At 35.5% G+C, this 25,452-nt stretch overlaps 1 protein-coding gene across 2 annotated transcripts in view; it reads right to left on the bottom strand.

Moving 5' to 3' along the window:
* Positions 1–25,452, bottom strand: part of ARHGAP32 (Rho GTPase activating protein 32) — a 296,415-nt gene that overhangs the window by 170,114 nt on the left and 100,849 nt on the right. For both annotated transcript variants that reach the window (XM_049654455.1, XM_049654445.1), the window contains exon 2: positions 6,388–6,496. In XM_049654455.1, the coding sequence (XP_049510412.1) occupies positions 6,388–6,492 (105 nt within the window). In that variant the 5' untranslated portion in view covers positions 6,493–6,496. The remainder of the gene's footprint in view (positions 1–6,387; positions 6,497–25,452) is intronic.

Genomic DNA, 25,452 nt, shown 5'->3' with positions numbered 1-25,452 from the left:
AAAGAGAGAGAATAGAAAATAAAAGAACAGAAAACAAAAAAGAAAAGAAAGAAGATATTAACATCTGACAAGTGAGATAATGAAGCAGGAAAATTTAAGGCATTTTCAAGGAAAAACAAGTGTTTCTACTTGTCCAGGAATGACAGTTTCATTCATCCAAAAAGTATTTTACTAAGAGTTTACTCAGAGTTACACAGATGATGAAACAGTTAACAAAAGTGACAGTCCCTGTACTCAAGGAGCTTAAAATCTAATGGAAAAGAGAGATAATAATGATACAAATTACATTTGCAAGTACTACAGAGAAAATTCAAGCTGAGTACAAAAAAAGAGGAAGGCTGGGCTATTATTTTCTCTAAGAGGGTGAGTAAAGGCAGCATTTAACTGTAACATTCGAGGAAACCAGACAGAAGAAAAAGAGCAAGCTTTGCAGATTGTGTAGAGAAAGCACTTTCCAGAAGAAGAGAACACAAATACAAAGGCCCTGAAGTGAGAGAATACTTGACATATTTGAGAAAGAGCAAGGAGGCCATGTGACTAGAGCAAAATGATTTATAACAAATGCAAGGATTCTGAACCGGAGTGACTGGAATAAAGTTAGTGTTCTTACCATAAACCGTCAAGTTAAAAGGAAGAAACTCATTTCTGGGAGAAGGAAAACAGAGATTTAGTGAAAATCTATAACTCACAGTTTCTCTAGGACCTTCCAGTGGGGAATGAATTCTTACGGAGCTAGAGATATGGGACATGAAGTCATCTGTAGAGAGATGACAGTCAAATCTGCAGGAATAGTAAAGAAGTGGGAAGAAACAAGCATAAAGAAACAAAATACAGACCCCTGTGAATGCCTGCATTTAGCAGGTGGGAAGAAGAGATACAGAGGGGAAAAAGCCAACCAACCCTTCAGGAGTGAGTGACTGGGACTGTGATTGTCTGTGTGTGCGTGAGAGACAGGGAGTATGTGCACACGGGAGAGAACATGTGTGCACACACACACACACACAGGAGCCAAGCACACATGTGTTTGTGTATGAGAAAGGGAAAGGGGATGGCATTTGTAGGGGCACACATACAATGTTAACAACACTGAGCATTAACTTGTTATCTTCCTTCATAAAATTTTAGGTATTTTGGAAGTTCAAAATTTATAACTTGTTTTAATTTTCATGGCTCTGGTTGTTAGCATCTATGAGTATTTTCACCAAGGACCATTTTTATTTTGTCAATAACAACTTCTTTACTACAACATGACCTGCTTTAGCCATTAGCCTTGAACACATTGATTAGAAACAGACCCTCAAGTGAGAAACTGTTCCTAAAAACACCACCACCAAAACAAACAAAACAAAACAAAACAAAAAGACAAACAAAAAAAAAACAAAAAAAAAAACAAAAACAAAAACCTTGAGAATTAACAGGATCCATTCTGAGATTACAGATATAATTAAAACTAAAAATAAAATATATAATGAAACACTAAGAAGTATGATATAAGGTGGTTTTAGTTAGAATATTCAAAACTACTTAAAGATTCTCCCTCTTTTTGGGTTTTTTTATCTCATTTTTTTAAGATCCTAATTTTTTTCACTAAATGATTTTATTGTTAAATAATTGCAAATAAATATTTCACTTACTAATTTAGAAAAACTATAGTTTTTTATTAGATTTTTTTACAATACTTATAGCTATTTATTTAATTATAAATTTATTAAGAGTAATAAATAAATTATACACCATAAACCATAAGCCATAAACCACAGGATAGGGAGCTACTTTAGGGTTTGTTGTTGTCTTAATTTTTTTTTTTAATTTAATTAAAAAAAATTTTTTTTTGTTTGTTTTTGAGAAAGAAACAGAATGCAAGTGGGGTTGGGGCAGGGAGAGAGGGAGACACAGAATCTGAAGCAGGCTCCAGGCCCTGAGCTGTCAGCACAGAGCCCGATGCGGGGCTTGAACCCATGAACTGTGAGATCATGACCTGAGCCACAGTTGGCTGCTTAACTGACTGAGCCACCCAGGCGCCCCTGCTGTTGTCTTAATTTTAAAAATGATTTAGAACAGATCAATTATTAGTAAGGAGATTGAATCAGTAATCAAAAACCTCCCAGCAAATAAAAGTCTGGGATCAGATAGCTTCACTAGCACATTTGACCAAACATTTAAAGAAGAATTAATACCAATTCTTCTCAAAAAGTATGAGGGAACACTCTCAAACTGATTATACAGGGCCAGCATTACTTTGATATCAAAAGCAGACAAGAACACCACAAGAAAGTAAATTACAGGACAATATCCCTGATGAACATAGATGCAAACTGAATCCAACAGTGTATTATAAGGATCATACACTATAATCAGGTGTGATTTATTTCAGGGATCATAGGTTAATTCAACATCCACAAATCAATCAACATGACACACCACCTTAACAAAATGAAAGATAAAAATCAAATCAGCATCTCAATAGATGTAGAAAAAGCTTTTGAAAAAATTCAACATCCATTTATGACACAAACTCTCAATACAGATGATATAAATGACATAATAAGGGCCATATATGACAAGCCCAGAGCTAATATCATACTCAGTGACAAGGAAGACAAAAATGTCCACTCTCATCATGTCTATTCAAAACAGTAGTGGAAATCCTAGCCAGAGCTATTAAGCAAGAAAAAGAAATAAAAGACCTCCAAATCAGAAAGGAAGAAGTAAAATTGTAACTATTTCTAGATTACATATTATATCCAAAACCCTAAAGATTCCAACAAAAAACTGTTAGAACTAATAAGCTCAGTAAAGTTTCAGAATACAAAGTCATTAAAACAGTTGTGTTTCCATATACTATTAGCAAACCAAATTATTGAATACCTTTTCAATGGAAGTCCAGTACCTCTAGGAATTCCTTGACTTAAATAGGGGTGTGGGACTTGTCTTTGCTGAGGCTATTTTCCATCCCTGCAGAGAAGTTAACTTGCAGAAGACTAATAGTACAAATAATTCCTGTCCATAGAAATGCAAATTGTGTCCAGTGGAACTAAGCAGTTTTGCCAGTTTTTGCATCCATTTGCATCTATTTTAGCATGATTAATCTCTTAACAGTAAGGCACTTTGAATTCTCCTTTGAACCAAATCTCCTTTGAATCAAGTTATAACACTTGACTGGTTCCTTCATTAATTAATGAGTTAAATATCTCAGGCATGTGTTCATTTTATATTTGTAAGCAAGTCATGATTATATCCTCTTTTAAAGTTTATCCTTCAATAAAATGAATACAAGATTATCTTTATCCCTTCTCAAAAAACTCACAATATAATAAAAGGAGGTAACAACCATAAATAACTAGAATGAGATTAAGTATTCAGACACAGATATGAACAACATACTGTGAGAATTAAAATAGAATCCTTTTCTATCTGGAATATTTCAGAGAGCCTTACATCTTACCTTATAATTATATAAGGCAGGACCCAAAACTAGGGCCAACCCAAGGGAGCCCGGGGGGCTCAGTCAGTTAAGCATCTAATTCTTGATTTCAGCTCAGGTCATGATCTCACAGTTCATCAGACTGAGCCCCACATCTGCATCATCTGGGCAGAGCCTGCTTGCCCCTCTCTGCCCCTCCCTGACTCATGCATGCACATGTGTGCTGTCTGTCTCAAAATAAATAAGTACACATAAAAATTAGAGCCAACCCAGCCCAATGCCTGTTTTTGTACAGCCCATAAGCTAGAGGTGACTTTTATACTTTTAAATGTTTGGGGGGAAAAAAATCAAAAGAAGGAGGATCATCCAATGACATATGAAAATTACATGAAACTCCAATGTGTCCATAAATAGTTTTATCGGAACATGGCCACGCTCACTTATGTGTTATCTAATGGCTGCTTTCATATTACAATGACAGAACTGAGTAGCTATGAAAGAGACCTTATGAGGCATTCTCACTGATTCATACTGCTGCTCATCACACCCTAAACTGCACTACTGAGTTATAACTCCACAGCATTTCTAGTTCCACATTATCACCATACCACATTTTTTAAATTACCTATCTATACACATGTAAAAAATAAGCAAAGAGATAAGTGGACTCTGAATGTCATGCTTTTAAGGCAAAGGAGAACATGGGTTTCATTATAAAATAAGATGGCAAAACACTGTGTTTCTTATGCACTGGCACTACAGCTGTGCAGAAAGACTACAAATCAAACATTACCAAACTATGCACTCATCACAATATTCTCAACTCATAGGAAAACAACAATCTGAAAAGTCAGAAAACTCTAAAACAGAGTAAATGAGCAAAGCCTCACACAGAATTCCTTCATAAAAATAAAAACAAGACTGCATCCAGAGTAAATTCCCAAGTAGATCATTTGTTGGCAGACCAAGGAAAGCCAGTGACCAATGGTGAATCACTTAAATCATGTTTGACTACAGCAAAGAAATCCAGAGAAAACAAAAGCCTTTTGGTAAGTACAGGCTTGAAGAGTTGAGGTCATTGAGAGTGAAATCAAGAGTCAGTTTACAAAGAATGCAAATGATTTCAACTGGTTTTCCTTAACTCTTGATGAGTCAACAAATGCAGCCAATACTGCTCAGTTGTTGAGGAGTCAATGCTGAGTTCCAAGTGAGTGAAGAATTAGTCCCAATGTACAGTCTTCATGGGACAATCAAAGCCAACAATATTCTCAAATAAAGTCAACAAACATTGATTCAGTACAACCTGAAGTGGAATCCACTAAGATACATTATACAGATTTTTGGTAATAAATAAATAAATAAATAATAAATAAATAAATAAATAAATAAGAAACAGAAAAGGTTCAGTTGGACATATTCTCAACCTCTGTTACTGAATGCTAAATGGCTTTCATAATTAGTTTTTGCTGTAGATTTGATGCTATTTCTTGATCAATTTAACCTAAAATTACAAAGAAAACATAGCTTATGAGAAATTTACACTGTGATAAATGTCAGAGTCACAATCATGAGCTGCCATATATTTTTATCAAGCTATCAAACACTAAAACAAGAAGAAAGATCTCTATTACCACATAAATTTGCAGTGAATATATTTTCAGAGCTCAAACTACAGTTCCAGTACAGTTTTTCTGACCACAGTACAAGCGCAAAGTATATTTCCATACTACAAAATCCATTTAACTTTGCAAATGAGGAGCTTCACCCTAACCTTCCACCGGAAGTTTGTAATATAATGTTATGCTAAAAGGTAAATAACAAGAGAAGAATCTAATAGAATTCTATAAATGCCCTTTAAGCGATAAATATGCTCAATTAAAATCATTTGCTCACGAACGGATGTCAGCATTTGGCAGTACCTGATTGAAAAGACATTTTCAAAAATAAAATTGTAAAATCTCATTATAGACCAGCATTGACAGATGAGTATCTGCATTCAATTTTGATGATAAAAAACACTAACTTTTAACTACAATTAAGTAAAATGTTATTCTCCATAAGAAAAAAAAATGTCACTGTTCACAGACCTGAGCTGCAAAAAGTTATAATAGATTAAACATGTATCTCAAACTTATCATGTGGAAAACTACATTGCATAGGATTTTCCTAATCAGACCCCAACAAAAACTGCTTTTCCAGTATCTCAGGAAATGTAAACTCCAGTCTTCAGGTTGATCAAGCCAAAACACCTGACGCCATTTTTGATCTATCTGTAGCTCACTCTATATCCCACTCATCAGCAAAAATAGTAGGCTTTGTAAAACTCTCTCCAGAATCTAACCATTTTCCACCATATCTACCAGCATGGTTCAAGCTATCATTACTGTTCACCTATTATAATAACCTTCTAGTTGGTCTCCTTATTTCTTCTTTTGCCTCCCCCTTTAGCCTATAAACAAAAACCAGAGATTTCCTTTAAAAGTTCAAGCCAGATCATGTGACTTCTCAACCAAAAATCCTCCAATGGGGTTTCCCATCTCACTCAGCATAAGAAACCTAAGTCTTTATAATGGACCACAAGAAACTACATGATCAGCTCTCCATCCATCCAAACCATTTCTCTGTAAATGGTTTTCCAATCCTCCAACTCTGTAACCCCACTACTCTACAATTAATTGTCTACAATAGCACTTCCCATCACTTGACATATTATATATTTAATTGTTTCCTTCTCGTCCTACCCCATTAAAATATAAGCACCACAAAGGTAGGAAATTGGCATGTTTTTTTCAAGACTCTGCCCACAGAGTTTTAAACATTGCTTGGAATAGATTATCTGCTCAATAGATATTTCCTGAATAAATTAACAAAGTAACAAAAAACAATTTTTTTAAAGATTCATCAGCCCCTTCTCCTTACGTAAGTAAAATATACACAGATACATATGCATAAAATTGATTTACCATTGTGCTAAGTGTTTCTTCCCAATCAGGCCGCTCTCGAGGGTGAACATTTCTATGTAGTTCTGGAACAAAATCATCCTCTTCAGAATGTACTGAGGACTTCATCTTCCTGGAGATAAAAACATGAGAAACTATGATAAGAACTCCCAATTCTATGAAAACCTTCCAATGACTATAATTCAAAAAATAGAAGCTTATGTCAGTATGAAGTTTAATTAAGACCTTTAATGGTTAGTATTGATTCCCCATTTGTACTCTGGCTTTCAGAGATCTTTCCTGATGTACTAAACACCTTCTTTTATTCTAAAAGATAAAAGTAAAGTTAATAAGTAGCTAACCTTCATGGTCTATGGTAACTGTTATATAAGAACTGATTTTATCTGTTTAACACAGTAGGAACCTGGCAAAGATTTGCAGCAGCCACCAATATTAATGGAAAGGTGTTAAGCATTAGTAAAATTCCAGTATTACCACAATTCCAGAATATGGTATTTCTGGCTCCAATTTATGAAGCACAGTGCATTGAACTAGCACTCTTGAGAACAGCTATGAATGCTAAATAAAACATACAAAATAACTTGTCTAAAGGTGCAGGAAAGCAATCAATACAGGGTAAGAGTTCTGGGGCTACGTTCTTTGAGAACCCATCAAGCAAATTCCACATTTAATCATTACTTTTGTATAAGAGATTGTCTAAATCAATAATGGGAAATAAAGCCCAAACATAATATTGTGGTCTAACTGAACTAAGCTGGCAGAGGTTGGAGGTTGCAGGTGCCAAAGCAGGGTGGGGCTTCAGGGTGAAAAATGACCCCTAAGAAAACGTGTAGAAACAGAACCCATAAATCTACATAGAAATTCCCCCCCCCCCGGAAACTGTTAACTGATTCCTAAGTCTACAAATATGTAGGAAAACATGCTGAGAAACCCATCCAAAATCAGGTGATGGGCAACTAAAGAACCAACAGGGGATCTCAGCAGCCCAGTCATACTGTAGAGACAGAGGCTGGCAAACAAGCTGTGTCAAGATGGAGGAGTACTGAAAAAAGAAAAGGCACCCTCAGTTCTTGAGACTCCAGAAAAGTCATGCCTTAGGAGTAAGATCAAAATGCCAATGGATGAACTCTAACAAAGCCAAAAACCAAGACTTTATAAAAGCATCAGAACTGCCAGAAAAAAAAATTAACTCTCTTCAGAGGAAAATAACATTCGACAAGCCTTCTGCAAATATTTTAACCACTCTAATACCCAATAAACATTACAAGGCATGCTTTAAAAAGTGAAAAACAGTTGTAAAAAACAGGAACAAATGACTAAAAATTAGGAGGAAAATGTAAAAAAACAAAGACTCACATTTGATTCAGATTTTAGAATTTCCAGAATGGGCTTTAAAATTATTATGATGGAGTTCTGGCTTCTGCTTATGATGTAGAGGAAGCTGTAAGAGGCACTGTTCCCAGCCAAACAAGACAAAAAGAAAGCCTAAAAAATCATAACTTTTCTTGAATCCATCAGAAAACTAAGCAACTATGGGGCACCTGAGTAGCTCAGTCAGTTAAGCATCCGACTTCAGCTCAGGTCATGACCTTGGGGTTCGTGAGTTTGAGCCCCACATTGGGCTCTGTGCTGACAGCTCAGAGCCTGGAGCCTGCTTCGGATTCTGTGTCTCCCTCTCTCTCTACCCCCCCCCCATTCATGCTCTGTTTCTCTCTCTCTCTCTCTCTCTCTCTCTCTCAAAAATAAATAAACATTTTTTAAAAACTGAGGCAACTAGATAAACTCTAAAGAAAGACAGGAAACTCTAAGATGAGCTGGATCGCAAGCAATTGCTTATTTAGAGCAAAGCAGAAAAGAAGAAAGCTGCTAAGAAGAAATCAGTTAAATCCTTACCAGGTTTTATCAAGTTTTTAATCATATGCTAAAAAAAATTCATGATTAATATATTCAATATTAATACATTCAATAAAATGTTTTAAACCTGTATGAAACAATGAAGAATTTTAAGACACAACTGGAATCTGAAGAACAATCAAATGCTCATCCTAAAATTGAAAAATGCAGTATCTGAAATTAAGAACTCATTAGATGGGTTTAATAAAATAATTCACATGGCTAAAGAGAAAATTGGTAAACTGGAAGACAGTTCAACAGAAAACATCCACATTGAAGCACACAGAGAAAAAGGAAATACACAACACAAAACATGAGACTGCTTAAAAAGGTCTCAAATATGTCTAAATTGCCAATTTAGACATAAGGGAGATGATGAAAGAGAAAACAAGGCAAAAGCAATATCTGAAACAGAATAGCTAGCTAAAAACTTATAAAATTCATCAAAATAGAGATTCAAGAAGTCCCACATACCTCAAGCAGGATAAAAAAACAAGTTAGGCATATTTTACTCAAAGTGCTAAAAAAGTAACTAAACACTTAATAGAAAAAGCAGCCAGAGAATAAAAGACAAGTTGACTTCAAAGATGCAACAAAAATGTGGGAGGACATTTCAATGAAAATGAAAAGATAAAGTAGTAAACCTTCAACATAGCAAGAGGAAAAAATACTGCCCACGAAGAATCCTCTAAAATCACCCATTAAAAAAGCAGGGAAAATAAATTATTTTCAAAGAAAAGCTGAACAAATTTACCACCAGGAGGGGTGCCTGGGTGGCTTAGTTGGTCAAGCATCCGACTCTTGGTTTTGACTCAGGTCATGATTTTCGTGCTGAGTTCAAGCCCCTCATGGGGCTCTGCACTGACAGTATAGAGACTGCTTGGGATTCTCTCTCTCCCTCTCGCTGCATCTCCCCTACTTGTGTGCTCACTTGTGCACTCCCTCTCTCTCTCTCTTGATAAATAAACTTTTTAAAAAATTCTAAAAAAAATAAAAAATTTACCACTGGGAGACCTGCAGTAAAAGAAACAGAGTTCTTCTGACTGAAGGAAACTGATCACAGAACTACAAAAATTCACGAAGAGAACAATGAAGGAAAAAGTTGGAAAATGTAAGTAACGTTTTAAACTGACATAACACAATCATACCCTATGGATGAGATTTACAATACACATAAAAAAACACATAGGAGAGACATGTGCAGTCGATCAGTATAGAAGTTCTCTACTGGCTGGGAAATAAAATAAGCCCTATTTTAGAAAAGAATGCAGTAAGTCACATATATGTTGCAATCTTTACAATAATCAGTAAAAGAACAGTAAATAAATGTGTAACTAGAAAGTTGATAGAGGAGAAATCTGTTAAAATAAAACATACTTGGGGCACCTGAGTGGCTCAGTCGGTTAAGCATCCAACTTCAGCTCAGGTCATGATCTCGCAGTTTCAAGAGTTCAAGCCCCACACTGGGTTCAACATACTGATTGCTTGGAACCTGCTTGGGATTCTCCCTCTCTCCCTGCCCCTCCCTTGCTCATGCGTGTGCAGTCTCTCTGGGTCAGTCTCTCTCTCCCTCTCTCTCTCTCTCTCAAAATAAGTAAATACATAAAACAATAATAAAACATATGTGGGGTACCTGGTGCCTCAGTCGTTTAAGCATCCGACTCTTGATTTTAGCTCAGGTCATGAGATTGAGCCTCATACCAGGCTCTGTGCTGAGCATGAAGCCTCCTTAAGATTCTCCCTCTCCCTGTCTCTGCCCCCCTCCCCTGCTTGCTCACTCTCTCTCTCCATCTCAATAAAAAAAAAAAAAAAAAAAAAAAAAAAAAAAACATACTTGATTAATCCAAAAGAAAGCGGAGAAAGGAAAAATAAAGGCACAACTAAAAAGACAAATAAGAAAATATTTGCTGGTAGAAATTTAAATGATGCAGTCACTGTAGAAAACAGTTTGGCAGTTTCCCAAAATATTAAACAGAAATACCATATAATTCAGCAATTTTGTTCCTAGATAATGTAACCAAGGGAAATAAAAACATATGTCCACCATGAATTTATACATGAGTATTCATACCAGTATTATTTATAATAGTCAGAAAATAGAAACAACCAAAATGCTCATCGCCCAAAGAATGAACAAAATCACCAAACCCACACAATAAAATATTATTCAACCACAAAACCAAAAAAGAATAAAGTGCTGATTCATGCTACACAAGAATGAACGGTTAGAACATGCTAAGTGAAAGAAGGCACAAAAGAACATCTACTGTATGACTGCATTTAGGCAAAATATCCAGAACAGTCAAATTCACAGGGGCACAGAAAGTATATCTGGTAGTTGCCAGGGGCTAGGGAGAGGAAGACATCACAAATTACTCCAAGTATACCTCATTTCACTGCCCTTCGCTTTATTACACTGCACAGGTACTGTATTTTTTACAAATTGAAAGCTTGTGGCAACCCTGTGTGGAGCAAGTACATAGGCACCATGGTTCCAACAGCATTTGCTCACTTCATGTCTCTGTTACGTTGTAGTAATTCTCTGTATTTCAAACTTTTCATTATTATTCTACTTGTTATGGTGATCTGTGGTCTGTTATCTCTAATGTTATCATTGTAATTGTTTTGGGGTGCCACGAACCCCAAAGGTGGCAAACGTAATACGTGTGTGTTTTTTGGTCCCTCCACCAACTGGCCATCGTGTTGACTGCTCCACCAACCAGCCATCCCCCATCTCTCCCTCTCTTCTTGTCTCCCTATCCCAAGACACAACAATATTCAAATTAAGCCAATCAACAACTCTAAAGCAGCCTATAAGTGTTCGAGTGAAAGACAGTCGAATGTCTCACACTTTAAATCAAAAGTCAGAAATGATAACGCTTGGTGAGGAAGACATATCAAAAGCCACGCCAAGCCAAAAGGTAGACCTCTTGTGCTAACCAACCAAGTTGTGGATGCAAAGGAAAAGTTCTTGCATTTCCTACTCAAGTGAACACATGGATGATAAAAAATCAAAACAGCCTTATCGCTCATAAGGGGGAAATTTTAGTGGTCTGGATAGAAGACCACACCAGCCACAGCAATCTCTTAAAGCCAAAGCCTAATGCAAAGGAAAGCCCTAACTCTCAATTCTGTGAAAGCTGAGAGAGGTGAGGAAGATGCAGAAGAAAAGTTTGAAGCTGGCAGAAGTTAATTCATCTCACAGCCATCTCTGTTACAGTAAAAAGTGAAGCAGCAAGTGCTGATGTAGAAGCTATATATATAGCAAGTTCTCCAGAAGATTTAGCTAAGATAATTAATGAAGGTAGCTTCACGAAACAACAGACTTTCAACGTGGACAAAACACCCTCAAATTGAAAGAAGACGCCATCTAGGACTTTCACAGCCAGAAAAGAGAGGTTAGTGCTTTGCTTCAAAGGACAGGCTAACATACCTGCCGACTTTAAGTTGAAGCCAGTGCTCATTTACCATTCCGAAAATGCTAAGGCCCTTAGGAGTTATGCTAAATCTATTCTGCCCTGTGCTCTACAAATGGGACAACAAAGCTTGGATGACAGCACATCTGTTTACAACATGATTTACTGAATATTTTAAGCCCATTGTTGAGACCTACTGTTGAGATTCCTTTCAAAATATTGACAATGCATCTGGTCACCCAAGAGGTCCGATGTAGATGTACAATAAAATTAATGTTTTCATGCCTGCTTATACAACATCCACTTTGCAGCCCTTGGATCAAGGAGTAATTTCAACTTTCAAGTTTTATTTTAAAAATACATTTCATAAGGCTATAGCTGCCATAGATAGTGATTCCTCTGGACCGATCTGGGAAAAGGAAACTGAGAATCTTCTGGAAAGGATTCACCATTCCAGATGCCACTGAAATGTTCATTTGACTCACTGGAAGAGGTCAAGATATCAACATGAACAGGAGTCTAGAAAAGTTGATTCCAACCCTCATGGATGACTTTGAGAGGTTTCAAGACTTGAGTAAGTAACTACAGATGTGGTGGAAATAGCAAGAAAACTAGATTTAGAAGTAGAGCCTGAAGATGTGACTGAATTGCAACAATCTCATGGTAAAACTTGAATAGATAGGGAGTTGCTTCTTATGGATGGGCAAAGAAAGCAGTTTCATGAGACAGAATGTACTCCTGAGGAAGATTCTGTTAGGACTGCTGAAATGACAACAGAAGATTATGAGTATCACATAAACTTAGTTGAGAAAGCAGCAGCAGGGGTTGAAAGGACTGACTCCAATTCTGAAAGGAGTTCTACTAGGGGTAAAATGCTACCAAACAGCATCACATGCAACAGAGAAACTGTTCATGAAAGGAAGACTGAATTGATGCAACCTTCTTCACTGCTGTCTTATGTTGAGAAAGTGCCACAACAGTGCCTGGGTGGCTCAGCCGGTTAAGCTTCCAAGTCTTGATTCTGGCTCAGATCCTGATCTCATGGTTCGTGAGTTCGAGCCCCACAGCTTGGGATTCTCTCTCTCTCCCTCTCTCTCTGTTCCTCTCCGGCTTGTGCTCTCTCTCTCAAAATAAATCAATAAACTTAAAAAAAAAAAAAGAAAGAAAGAAAAGAAATTGCCATAGCCACCTCAACCTACAGCAACCACCACCCTGATCAGTCAGCAGCCATCTATAGTGCAAACATAACTTTTATATGCACTAGAAAACCAAAAAAAATTCATTTGATCCACTTTATTGTGGTATTCACTTTATTTCAGTGGTCTGGAACCAAACCCACAATATCTCTGAGGTAGGTCTGAACTAATAAGTAAGAGATATCTTCCTGAAATATTTAAGAACTAGATAGTGGTGGTAGTTGTGCAACTGTGTGATATACTTAATAACACTTAACTGTTTAAGAGAGTGACTATTATGTATGTAAGTTATACCTTAATAAAAAAATTAAATAGACTAAAAATTCCAATTAAAATAAGTAGGGGTGCCTGGGTGGCTCAGTCACTTGAGCATCAGACTGTGGCTCAGGTCATAATCTCACAGTTCATGAGTTCGAGCCCCACATCAGGCTCTGTGCTGTCAGCTCAGAGTCTGGCACCTGCTTTAGAGCCTCTGTCTCCTCCCTCTCTGCCCCTCCCCACTCATGTTCAGTCTCTCTCTCTCTCAAAATAACTAAACATTAAAAAATTATTTTAATTAAAGGGGGACATTTCATGATAAAAGTGTCAAGTAAACAGCATAATATAAAATTAATGTGAAAGAAATACATATATATTCCAATATATCAGCTTCACAATACATAAAGCAAAAACCTGAAAGAACTGAAAATAACCAAATCCACAACTAGTCATAAATTTTAACAGATATTTCTCAATGACTGATAGAATAAGCAGATAAAAAAAAATCATGAATATAGGAGATCTGAACAACCCACCTTTGCAACCTGAGCTAGGCTAGAACATTAAACCCAACAACTGCAGAGTATGTATTCTTTTCAAGAGCATGTTAAACATTTACCAAGAGACCATAATCTAGAAAATGAAGCAAGTTTCAACAAATAAAAATAATTTAAATCATAAATGAATGATTTGTGACCAATACAGAATTACACTAAAAATCAATTACTAGGGGCACCTGGGTGGCTCAGTCAGTTAAGCATCCAACTTCGGCTGAGGTCATGATCTTAAAGTTTGTGAGTTCAAGCCCCATATTGGGCCCTGTGCTAACAGCTCAGAGCCTGAAGCCTGCTTTGGATTGTGTCTCCCTCTCTCTCTCTCTCTCTCTCTCTCTCTCTCTCTCTCTCTCTCTGCACCTCCCCAACTTGCACTCTGTCTCTCTCTCTCTCTCCCTCTCTGTCTCCCTCAAAAATAAATGAACATTAACAAAATTGTTTAAATAAATAAATATCAATTACTGAAAGATAACAAGAGGAGCACCGGGCTGGCTCAGTTGGGGAAACATGTGACTCTTGATCTGGGGCTGTGAATTCAAGTCCCCCATGGGGTATAGAGATTACTTAAATAAATAAAAAACTTTAAAAAAAAAAAAGAAGGGAAATTAGAAATTCTGCCAGATGTATAGAAATTACAAAACCTGAATAACCATGAGTCAAATACATGAAATCACAAAGAAAATGAGAAAATATTTTTATCTAAATGATCATAAAAATACGGCAGATAAAACATGGGCTACCACTAAAACAGAGCAAATTTCAGGCCTCTAAATGCACGTTACCAGAAATAAGACCAGTTGAAAACAAATGTACTAAGCTTCCATTACAAAAAGCTAGAAAAAAAGGAAATTATTCCAAGCAAAGTAGAAACTAGAAAAAACTATTTAAACAAAAAAATCAGTGAAACAGAAATCAGGTGGATAATAGAGAAAAATCAAGGCCAAAAGCCAATTCTTTGAAAGATTAACAAAATGGACAATCTGTAGGAAGATTCATCAAGAAAAAACCAGGACATACGATATAAACAATGAAAAGAGAGTTATAACTAGAAAGTCTACAGACAAAATGGTGCTGAGGACATTACAAACAACTATATTCCAACATATTTGTGAACTTCATTGAAATGAACAAATTCCCTCAAAAACACAACTTACTAAAACTGAAATAAGAAACCAAATCATTTGAATAGTCTTATAGCTATTAAAAAAGCTGAATCTGTAAGAAAACTCCAAGTCCAAATGGATTCACTGGTGAATTCTTTCAAATATTCAAGGAATAAATAATAGCAATATTACATTCTTCCAGAGTATAAAAATAAAAAGAAGACCCCTTTCCAACCTGTTTCATGAGGCCAGGACAGTCTTCATAACAAAAGCTGATAAAGACATTAATAGAAAAGAAAATTGTAGGTCATGATCGTGAAAATAGCTGCAGAACCCCTAAATAAAGCAACAAATCAAAACACCGGTTTACAAAAAGGATATACACACAGTGTCCAAGTAAGTTTAGTCCAAAAAGGAAACTGTTTTAGCATTCTAAAATCAATTGCTATAATGACCATATGATTAAAATAAAGGAATACAAACATATATATCATATATCATATATATCAGGTAAAATTTAATACCTCTTCACAGGTTTTCTGTGAATATAAATATAGATAGGTAGGTAGGTAGGTAGGTAGAGATGAAGGTTATTAAAATACACACACAGATAACATCATATTTAATGGTGAAATACTGATGCTTTCCTGATGACAAGCAAGGTCAAGAAGGTCGTGAACAAGACAAGAATGTCTCCTATACTTGATGTCTTAGTTTTTAAAGGAAGCAAGAAAAGTCAATAAAAGGTAAAAAATTAGACAGGAACAACTAGAACTCTCATTATTTGAAGATGACACAATGTGTTCTGCAATTAGAGTAAGATAATTCAGCAAAATCACAGGAAACAAGGTCAAAGGCAAAAATCAAATGTATTTATATAGTAGTATCATACAGTAAGGCAAAAAGAAGCCAAATATAAGTGTACTATTTTCCACATAACAGACTACACAGAACTGAAAAATAATTACTGTTGCCATGTGCAACAAATGGATGAACCTCATAAATGCTGAGAAACAGAAGCCAGACAAAAGTACACACTATTCTCAATAAATAAGCGTATCAAATCATCATGCTGAATATCCTAAATAATATTAAATGACAATTGTAGCTCTATAAAGCTAGGGGGAAAAGAGTACATTGTATAACTTTATTTATATATTATTATAATACACATTATATATTTATTATATGTATAATTTTATTTATATAAAGTTCAAGGACAAGCAAAACCTACTGTGACAGAAGTCAGAATAATGGTTACCTTTGGGGCTAAAGTAATATATATTTTGACTGGTTTGTGTTTACATGGGTATATACATTTATATAAATTCTTCAAGCTATACACTCATTATTTGTGAATTATATGCAAGTTATACCGTAATAAAAGTATAAAATAAGAAGTATATTGGTAAATATTACATATTTTAAAAGGTATAAAAATTGTTTATATTATACATTTTGTGTTATATAACAATGAATCAACTCCATAAAAACTTAATATCTATTTATTTAATTGATCCTTTTGTTCCATGCTTTTTAAATTATGGACAAATTTTACCTTTAAAGTGATTCATTATAGTTCCATATCGAACAGAAAAGATAGAATGTTAAGATTACCAACCATAAAACCTAAAGAATCTAATGTTTTATTTACAAGAGTTTTCTGTAAAACCTCGGATTTGGACCTGCAGTATTTTCAAGCAAAAGGAAAAAGAGGAAAAAAACCCACTTTCCTCAAATTGTGGGAACCAGCCTTACCATCTCCCTCATCTAAAAATTATTTATATCTTTGACATATACTCACTTTATCTTTGTATGAGTCTTACTGATGGCTTATGAAAAATTATACTCGACAGTGTTAAATTCCACAGAGAAGTCCACACTACACATTGCCTGAGAAGCGTTCCCTAAGGGACTGCTTACACTCAGGCATATCTTTTCTTGATCCCTGGAGTAAATTCCAAGGAGCAACAGAATTCTACCTTCCTGCTTCTATACCCTTAATCTTTGTTTTTGTTTATTGATGGTTCTTTGCTAAGTTTGGTTCTGGTTCTGTGACACTTATGGCCAATAAATTGTTCCCCAATGGTATGGGAAATGATCGAGAAGTCTTTTTTATGGCCTGAGCATGTGGTGATATTTGACTGATAGAGACAGGCATCTCTATTGCAGACAACAGAGAATTTGGTCACTCAATTTATATCTGTTTGTGAAAGAACAGGCTTCAATTCTACTGCAGAGAAGAGCTTGTTCATATACCTAAAGTGGTGAGTTTGGTGTTCTTTTACCCATGGCTGAAGTAAGACTGAAGTTGCAAGGTATCTGGGTATGTCTGTAACTGATAGTCATTACCTGTCGTCATAAAGAGTTATATATTTTCCTATTTTCAGGTGATATTAATACATTAGATTATAAAGCTCCTTAAAATATAGAAGCTCTGTTCCGGATAGCTTATATACACTATTAAGAGCTTACATAAACCCAATATTCCCAGAATTCCCAGAAAATAAAGAAACTGAATATGTAAGACTAATGGGGTCAGCTGTTTTGATGGTGAAAACAGAACAGAGATTTGCTGAAGCCAGTGGAATTGAGATGTGGTCACTTCCAACTGAAAATGCCAGATATGCTATAATTCTTAATAGATACTGTAATTTTATCAGACAAAAATCCTGTCCAATTCCTATCCACTACACTCCCCACCTTATATATTCTTCCAAACTTTATGAATATATCTATTCATATATATAAATGTTTTCATATTATATTAAGAACACATCCACACTAAGTATAAAAGCAATGTGTAAATATCCTACTTTGTGTACAAAAATGGAAGAATACATTTATTCCTCTATTACAATCCACTTTTTGCATAAAAAAGTATCATATCTACACACCACTATGTAGTTGTCTAGTATTTCCTGCAGCATACTTCAAATTTCCATGAGTTTACAAAGAGTTTCTTTGCTGTTTTTACACTGTATGATACTCCACTGTGTAGATGTTCCACAATTTATTTAACCAGTCCCCTACTGATGGGATTCTTGCATGATTTCCAATCTTTTGCTATTACAAACAATGCTACGATAAGCTTCGAAATATGTCATTAATACATATGTGCAAGTATATCTGAAAGGCAAATTCTCCATAATGAAAAAATTCTTTTTATACATAAGCTGTTGTTTCTAGAGGGTTACTGGTCTTTTCTTACCTATTTTTAGGTCTTTATATATTAAAGAGATCAGTCCCTCATCTGTAATACGAGTTCCAAGTATTTTTCCCAGATTGTCATTTGTCCTTTTTTTGTAATGCAGATGTTTTCTATTTTATGTGGTTGAATTTCACAACTCTTTCCTTTGAGGGTTTTGCGTTTTAAAGAATAGCTCTAAAACCTTCCTTGACCCCCCAAATGTTTTTTTCCCACGTATTCTTTTAAAATTTTTGTGATGTCATTTAATAAACATATCTTTAGTCATTTTAGAATTTATTCTTGGTATGAGGTATGACTTCATTTTTTTTTATTTTCCACTGATGCATACCAAGTTTCCCCCAAGGTACTTACTGAATAGCACACACTGTCCCTATGGGCTTTTGAGAGGCCATCTTCACCATATCTAAGTCTTCCTATGTGTCTGAATATATTTCTAGGCTTTCCATCCTATCCCATTATGCCTTCTATTCAGGTACCAGCACCACAAAGTTTTCATTATTGAGACTTTATAGTATAATATCTGGTTGTACTTAGTCCTTGCTTCTTTTCTTCTTCCCAAAGTTCCTTGGTGAAGTTATTTAGCCAAGATCAACTTATTTTCAAGATCAATGTGTCTAGGTTTTAAAAAATTGTTCTTATTATTACATAAATTTATAATAAACTGATAATTTTTTTAATGTTTATTTATTTTTCAGAGAGCATGAGCAGGGGAGGGGCAGAGAGAGAAGGGGACAGAGGATCCAAAGTGGGCTCTGCCCTGACAACCGTGAGTCCGATGTGGGGCTCGAACTCACAAACCATAAGATCATGACCTGAGCCAAAGTCAGACACTCAACCAGCTAAGCCACCCAGGCAGCCCAATAAACTCACATCTTCATGATGTTGAATATCTCCAGCTACGAACAAGGTATATCTTTTCATTTCTTCCAAATGTCTTTTATGTCCTTCAGTAATGTTTTATTTTTAATTCAAATACGTCAAATGTTAAATTTATTTCTGGGTATTTTATTTCCGTTGTTCTTAAAATTGGCACTTTTTCTTCCATTACATCTTCTAACTAGTTACTATCTGATACACTATTATTAGCCCTGTTGTGCAGATAGGAAAACTGAAATGCACTAACACATCTCAGTCATTCCAGATGTGGCGAGCTGTTTTCTCCTGGAAGTTTCCACTTTACATCCTGAGGAAGACACTGAAATAAACCATTCACATCTCTAGAGACACACTAGACTGCCTAACAGACACCACAACACTCTGCCTCACTGAATGTTCTCTTCAGAAGTTTCCTCTCTAAAGCCATGGGAAAAAGTACCAGTAGACTTCCAATTCGAGACTGCACGTATGTTAAGAAAGAGATCTCTCTTTTCTCTCCAAGTCTCTGAAAAGTCTCTGAAAGCTAAATAAAAGGAAACAAATCCTTAACAGAATGGTATGGGTGGAAGCAGCAGGACAGAGGTCTTGATAAGCAAGTGGGACCACAGTGAATGGTAAACCCAAAGAGGAAAACAGGCCTAAGGAGGCTACGCTCCCACTTCTCTCCACAACAAAAGAGGTATTTGCCCCTAAGGAATTAATAAAAACTGGAAAATCACTCTGTAAAGAAATTTAACCATCAATTAGAAGGACCAGGGCTCCTAATGTGGGTGTCTGCACCTACGAGAAACTAGATGCATCATGGGACTACTAAAGAAAACAGCTAAGGGAAAGAGGCAAAGAAGGGCAGACATCTAGCTTAGTTGTTAAAAGCATAAATTCCATTCAGTCAGAAAAAATACCACATGTACACTAAATAAATAGTCACAAAGCTAAAGAAGACAATAACACAAATGTATTATTTACAGGTACCAGTGCATATGCTATGTCTATATATAAAAAAAAAAAAAACAAAAACCTTAAGAACTATTTCCCTACTCAGATTGAATTTGGAAGATTAAAGATTTTACTGGTGGCCTAAATAAACAGTATAAGGAATACATCAAATCAAAAAAATAAAAATGTAAAGAGAAATATATCATGATTAAAGGACAGATTAGGAAGACTTGATATGTAATAAATAGGTTCCACAATGAGACACTTATTGTAGATAGAAGAGAGGGGAAAATTAAATAAATAATAAGTAATAATAAAAAGTTCTGTTCTAACATGAAAACTTCAATCTATGGATTGAAAGTCACTGAGCTCCAAGCTGAAGAACTAAGGATAAAATACATGTAACTAAGGATAAAAAGACTGTGTTACAAGCATTCAGACAGAAACTACAAAAAAAAAAAAAAAAAAAAAGGCACGAGTACAGGCAAGAAATCAGAGTACATCATTCATGGAACTTATGTGAACAAAATACTCAAGAAAATACCAACAAAAAGCCAAATGTACCAGAACAGACACACGAAGATGGAAGAGGATAAAAAGGAAACAACATTGGTCCTGACCAATGATACATATAATTAAATGTGAATAAATGACAAAAAGCATCAAAACATCTGAGCAAAAAACTGGGGTTTGGGGTGGGGTAAGATGCTGGTAAGTTTAAAAGAGTATCCAAAGGGGACTGAGAGAAAGAGGATGGAAAAGTATTCTAAAGATCTTGTCTTAAGAGGAAGAGAAGTAGAAAAGAGAACCATGGTAGAAAAAGACAGCACACCTGAGTGGAAGAAATTATTTGATTCTCTAATAATAAAGAAAATACATATCTGAATATAAGAGCATGGAAAGAGAAGCTAATCATTAATGGAAAGTAAAACTATAGCATATCTTCTAAAATTAAATGTCCAGAAAGGTTTTGCTTGTTCTCATTTTAATCTTGCTAGGCTATCACTTGATTGTTTTTTAAGGAAGTTGACTATATTACATTTACAAACAATACTTTATATGTTCCAGGGGTTTTCATTTACTGAGTATGAACATGCAAATGACTGTTTAAGGGAGTTTTCATGTTTCAGTAAAATGCAAAGGTTAAGGAAAAATTGGTTTTTAAGGTTTAAATAAACAACCTAATAGCCAGGAACTCTGACATACTTTTCTATCGTTTCTGTACTCTGAGGCCCTTCTTGAACATCAAAAAACTCATACAGGCAGGTAGAAGAAAGGTTTACCTTGGATTCCATCCCAAAGAGTTTAATTACTGAAATACCAAGAAAGCCCTGTACTAGCATGCCTCATGGTTAAGACAGATTTATTTCATAGATCATAAAGACAGCCCAAAGGCTAGACTCCAATACTGCATAAAATTTTCTGAGATTAAGTGATGTTCATATCAGACTTTGCTGATCATAATTAAATTTATTATCCTTGTGACACTGGTAAGAGTATGTTAGGTGAAAATTATACTTTATGTTGAAAGAATATTTTAAGGACTCACCTGTATTCTAGATCACACATTCAGGGTTATGGAGTAATACTCATCTTTTTTGGTAAGATACATTTTTTTTGGTATCACAGATAACAGATTATTAAGGGCGAGATGCCTATGAGAAGTCACAGAGTATAAAACAGACCTGGGTTGTAATATAGGTATACACGTCATTGGTTAATTATTAATGCTACCTCTCTATCCTTCCAGGCTCATAAAAACTGAGGATCCCAAAATCAAAAAAATTTCTGCAGACGACATAAGAACAGCCATGGAATTAAAAGCAGGAATTGTGAAATTGCTTTATAGGCTTCCAGAGAAATTTAGCCATCAAAAGAAATCATTCTAAATCTAAAGGAAAAGTAAGAGCCTAGAAGAAATAGAATACCATATTCCAAAGCCATTGTTACCTATTAGGATTGCTGCAGTTATCTTCTAACTCACAGTATCATTTCCAATAAGGCCGAGAATTAATGAAGCAACCAACAAATCAAGTGCATGAACTATTATTAGTCATATGATGCTATAAACCAATGAAGACACTGCAAAATAAATTAAAACATGTTCACCAAACCATCTGGTTTAACTAAAGTTACAAGTTTCTCTTTTCACCTAAAATCACCTTATTACGGAGTTAAAGCAAAGATCTTATTGAAAGATCTGGACATCTACAAACTGATTTTAAAAGCACAGTTCTAGGGCCACCTGGGTGGCTCACTCAATTGGGCATCCAACTCTTGATACATGCTCAGATCATGATCTCGTGGTTCTGTGCGGCCCGCACTGGGCTCTGCACTGATGGCCCAGAGCCTGCTTGAGATTCTTCCTCTCTCTCTGCTCTTACCCTGCTCGCACTTTCTCTTTTTCAAAAATAAATAATAAACTTTTTAAAAAATGTATTAAAAACACATAGTTCTGAAGATGTGGTTCATTTATGCACTATATCATCTCTGTAAGTGTTTTGAACTATTATGTTATACTTGCCAGGCTATGTATCTGCCAGTAACATAATACTACAGAAGACTAAACTAGACTATATGACAAACATTTCTAATCTTAAATGCCAAAGAACCAGAACCCTTATGATAATGAATTAGTAATAACTGCTAGGTGTTCTAGAGGTCATTACTTAAAAAAAATTTTTTTTAATGTTTATTTTTGAGAGACAGAGACAGAGTGAGAGCAGGGGAGTAGAAAGAGAGGGGGACACAGAATCTGAAGTAGGCTCCAGGCTCAGAGCTGTCAGCAGCACAGAGCCCCATGCGGGGCTCAAAACCACAAACCATGGGATTGTGACCTGAGCCAAAGTCGGACCAGACCCTCAACTGACTGAGCCACCCAGGCACCCCATAGAGGTCATCACATTTAAAAGATCACATTATTGTATGCATTAGTTCACTTTTATGTTCACTGAATAAACTATACACATCACCATTGCTCAAAATCCCTCAAAGAAAGAATTTCAGAACTAAGATGTCAGCTTTAAAGTCTCTTAAAAGTTATCATTTACCAGAAAATAACCTTTAGCAGCTAAATGTTTCACTAAAGTCTTTCACTTTCAAGATCAATCACACCTGGGTTCAAAATTTTGCTCTACCATATACTACAATGTGGACTATGTGTGACTTTCTGAGCAATAATTTCCTCATCTGGAAAATGGGGAAAATAGTACCTATTTTATAGGCTTGATACACAGATAAATGACATCCTGTACATAACATATTTGGCTTAATATATTGCATATAACAACTCCAAAATTAAATTTTTCTGTCTTAAAATAATTAAAACATCTCTGCTTTTCCTTTTTTGCCTCATATTCCTTATTTACAAAAGGGCTCTTCCAATGATGTTTAAGGACTACTGAATTCTAAGGACTGTGACAATCTTTAAATATTCTAGTTGAATTACTATTTTACCATAGTGATAATGGTAGAAAATAACTTCACTCTACAAATAAGAAATCAGAAAATGAGACATTTGTGAGTCAGCGGTACAAGTTTGAACTACTGCTAAGAAGGAGACTGGGCAACTCCCCACAGGGCTAGAATGTAAGAAAAAGTATCCTTTCTTCCAACCAAGTCTAAAAATAAATGCTATTCTAAAAGCTACTGGGACAGACATGAACACCCCTCCAAGAGTACTTCCTCCTAACGCAGATGACAGCTGGGCAGCACCAGGAACCTACATTGTAGGTATGGTAGAACTTTATACTCTTATCAGTCACGGTGTCTCAAATAACACAATGCTATTTTTCTAAGAATGAATTTAAACGTAGCTTAGAATCTATTCAGAGAAAAAGAACAGCACACAATCTTTTGCCCTTGCTGTGTGTGTATGCGACTGAGTGTGTAAGTGGAAATTAACTAGAATGTAAACAATAAGGACAGTTTGATTTAATGTAAGATTTTAAAGAAACACATGAAGACTCTTCTGTATATTTTCTTAATGATTAAATTGCTTTTACTAAAACAACTCTAACATTGAGTCTACTATTTGGTTCTCCCAAGGCTACAGCTGCAACTCCTACCATCCAACCCTTCACCTCCGACACCCACACACATTTTTTTCTGCTAGGCATTTTAGCTGGAACGCGGCTATGAATGTTGTAAAGGCACCGTGCCGCCGCGTTTCCCCATGTCTTACTGCTGAATAGGTGAGAAACATGCACGAAATACGGCCTTACTCAGATCTCTCTGTTGCGCTTACAAATAAAAATAAAGTAAGATCAAACCCCAAAGACCTATTTGGTCTGGGAGAGCCATGAAGCTATTCAGATATGAAATATTATAAAAAGGATCAATGCTTTGTGGTGTTATCATGGTTTCCCAAAACAAAGCAAGTACTAATAGAGCTCAGTTTCTCAGGATGAAAATGCTATCACATAGGCTTGAGGAAAAGAAAAGTTCAATCTTGCACAGATTTGCTCTCAAATTTAACAATCAAAAGAAAATCCCAGATAGTCTCCTGTTGCCTAACAAGTAAATTGAGAATGACATCACCAAATGTATTACAACAAAGTCCTGTTTCTTCCTTTGACTAATATCCCAAAATAACTTTTATAGTTTTAATACCAAGTCAAACAGTTTTAACACAAACAAAATAAATACTTTATTTCTTCTAATTGTTCATGAGACACTGCCATATTGTAAGGAATTTGTGTAACATCAGCATATCTTGGGAGAGAAGCAGCTTACTCATAAGAAAGGACATATATATAAATATATGTCCTTTCTTATAAATAAGAAAGGACAAATAAAATTATGGGAAGAATGAGAAAGTTGATACAAAAATAAGAACTTCATATGCTAATAACTCATTTTCATACTTTGAACATTAAATTTTTCTTCAAAATTTAAAACATACTTGTTCATTATAACCACTGAGTGACAAATTTAATGTAGCTTATCAGGACTTCTTTATATTCAATCCCTTCTGTCCTTTATCCTAGATGTTATTTTTAAGTTTATTTATTTATTTTGAGACAGAGAGACACTGTAAGCAGGGGAGGGGCAGAGAGAGAGGGGGAGAGAGAATTCTAAGCAGGCTCCGAATGGTCAGCACACAGCCTGACATGGCTCTATCTGACAAACCATGAGATCATGACCAGCTGAAATCAAGTCAGATGCTCAACTGACTGAGCCACCTAAGTAGCCCTATCCCAGGCTTTAAAGATAAAGAAATTCTTTAACTTCAGAGAGACTCTTCTTGAACATTAAACATAAAGACAAGCTCTGGTGTAAATAATGGTATGTTCACCTACCCAAGTATGCACAGGTAAAATTATTAAAAGATGTTTAATTGCTCCTGTGGGTGACAGTGATAATATGTAGAACAAACTTCTTCAAGAGGTGTTTTAGTAACTCCAAAAGAATGAATCTGCTAACCATGTTCGGGGGGAAAAATGCCTTCTAAAATCTGTAACAGCATGAATAAACCAACGGTCTGTCTCCACAAGCTGGGGAAGATCTTTACCAGTACCACCAAACTTTGAGAACTGCTTAATGGGGAAGCATTTCCTAAAAATTTCAATTATGAAGTTACAACTAGAGATTGAAAACCAAGAAAGATTCGCAAGGGAGGAGGGA

This window comes from Panthera uncia, chromosome D1, assembly GCF_023721935.1.
Source record: "Panthera uncia isolate 11264 chromosome D1, Puncia_PCG_1.0, whole genome shotgun sequence".
Lineage (NCBI taxonomy): Eukaryota > Metazoa > Chordata > Mammalia > Carnivora > Felidae > Panthera > Panthera uncia.
Note: the sequence above shows the minus strand (reverse complement) of the source record. Positions and strands in the feature narration are given on the sequence as shown.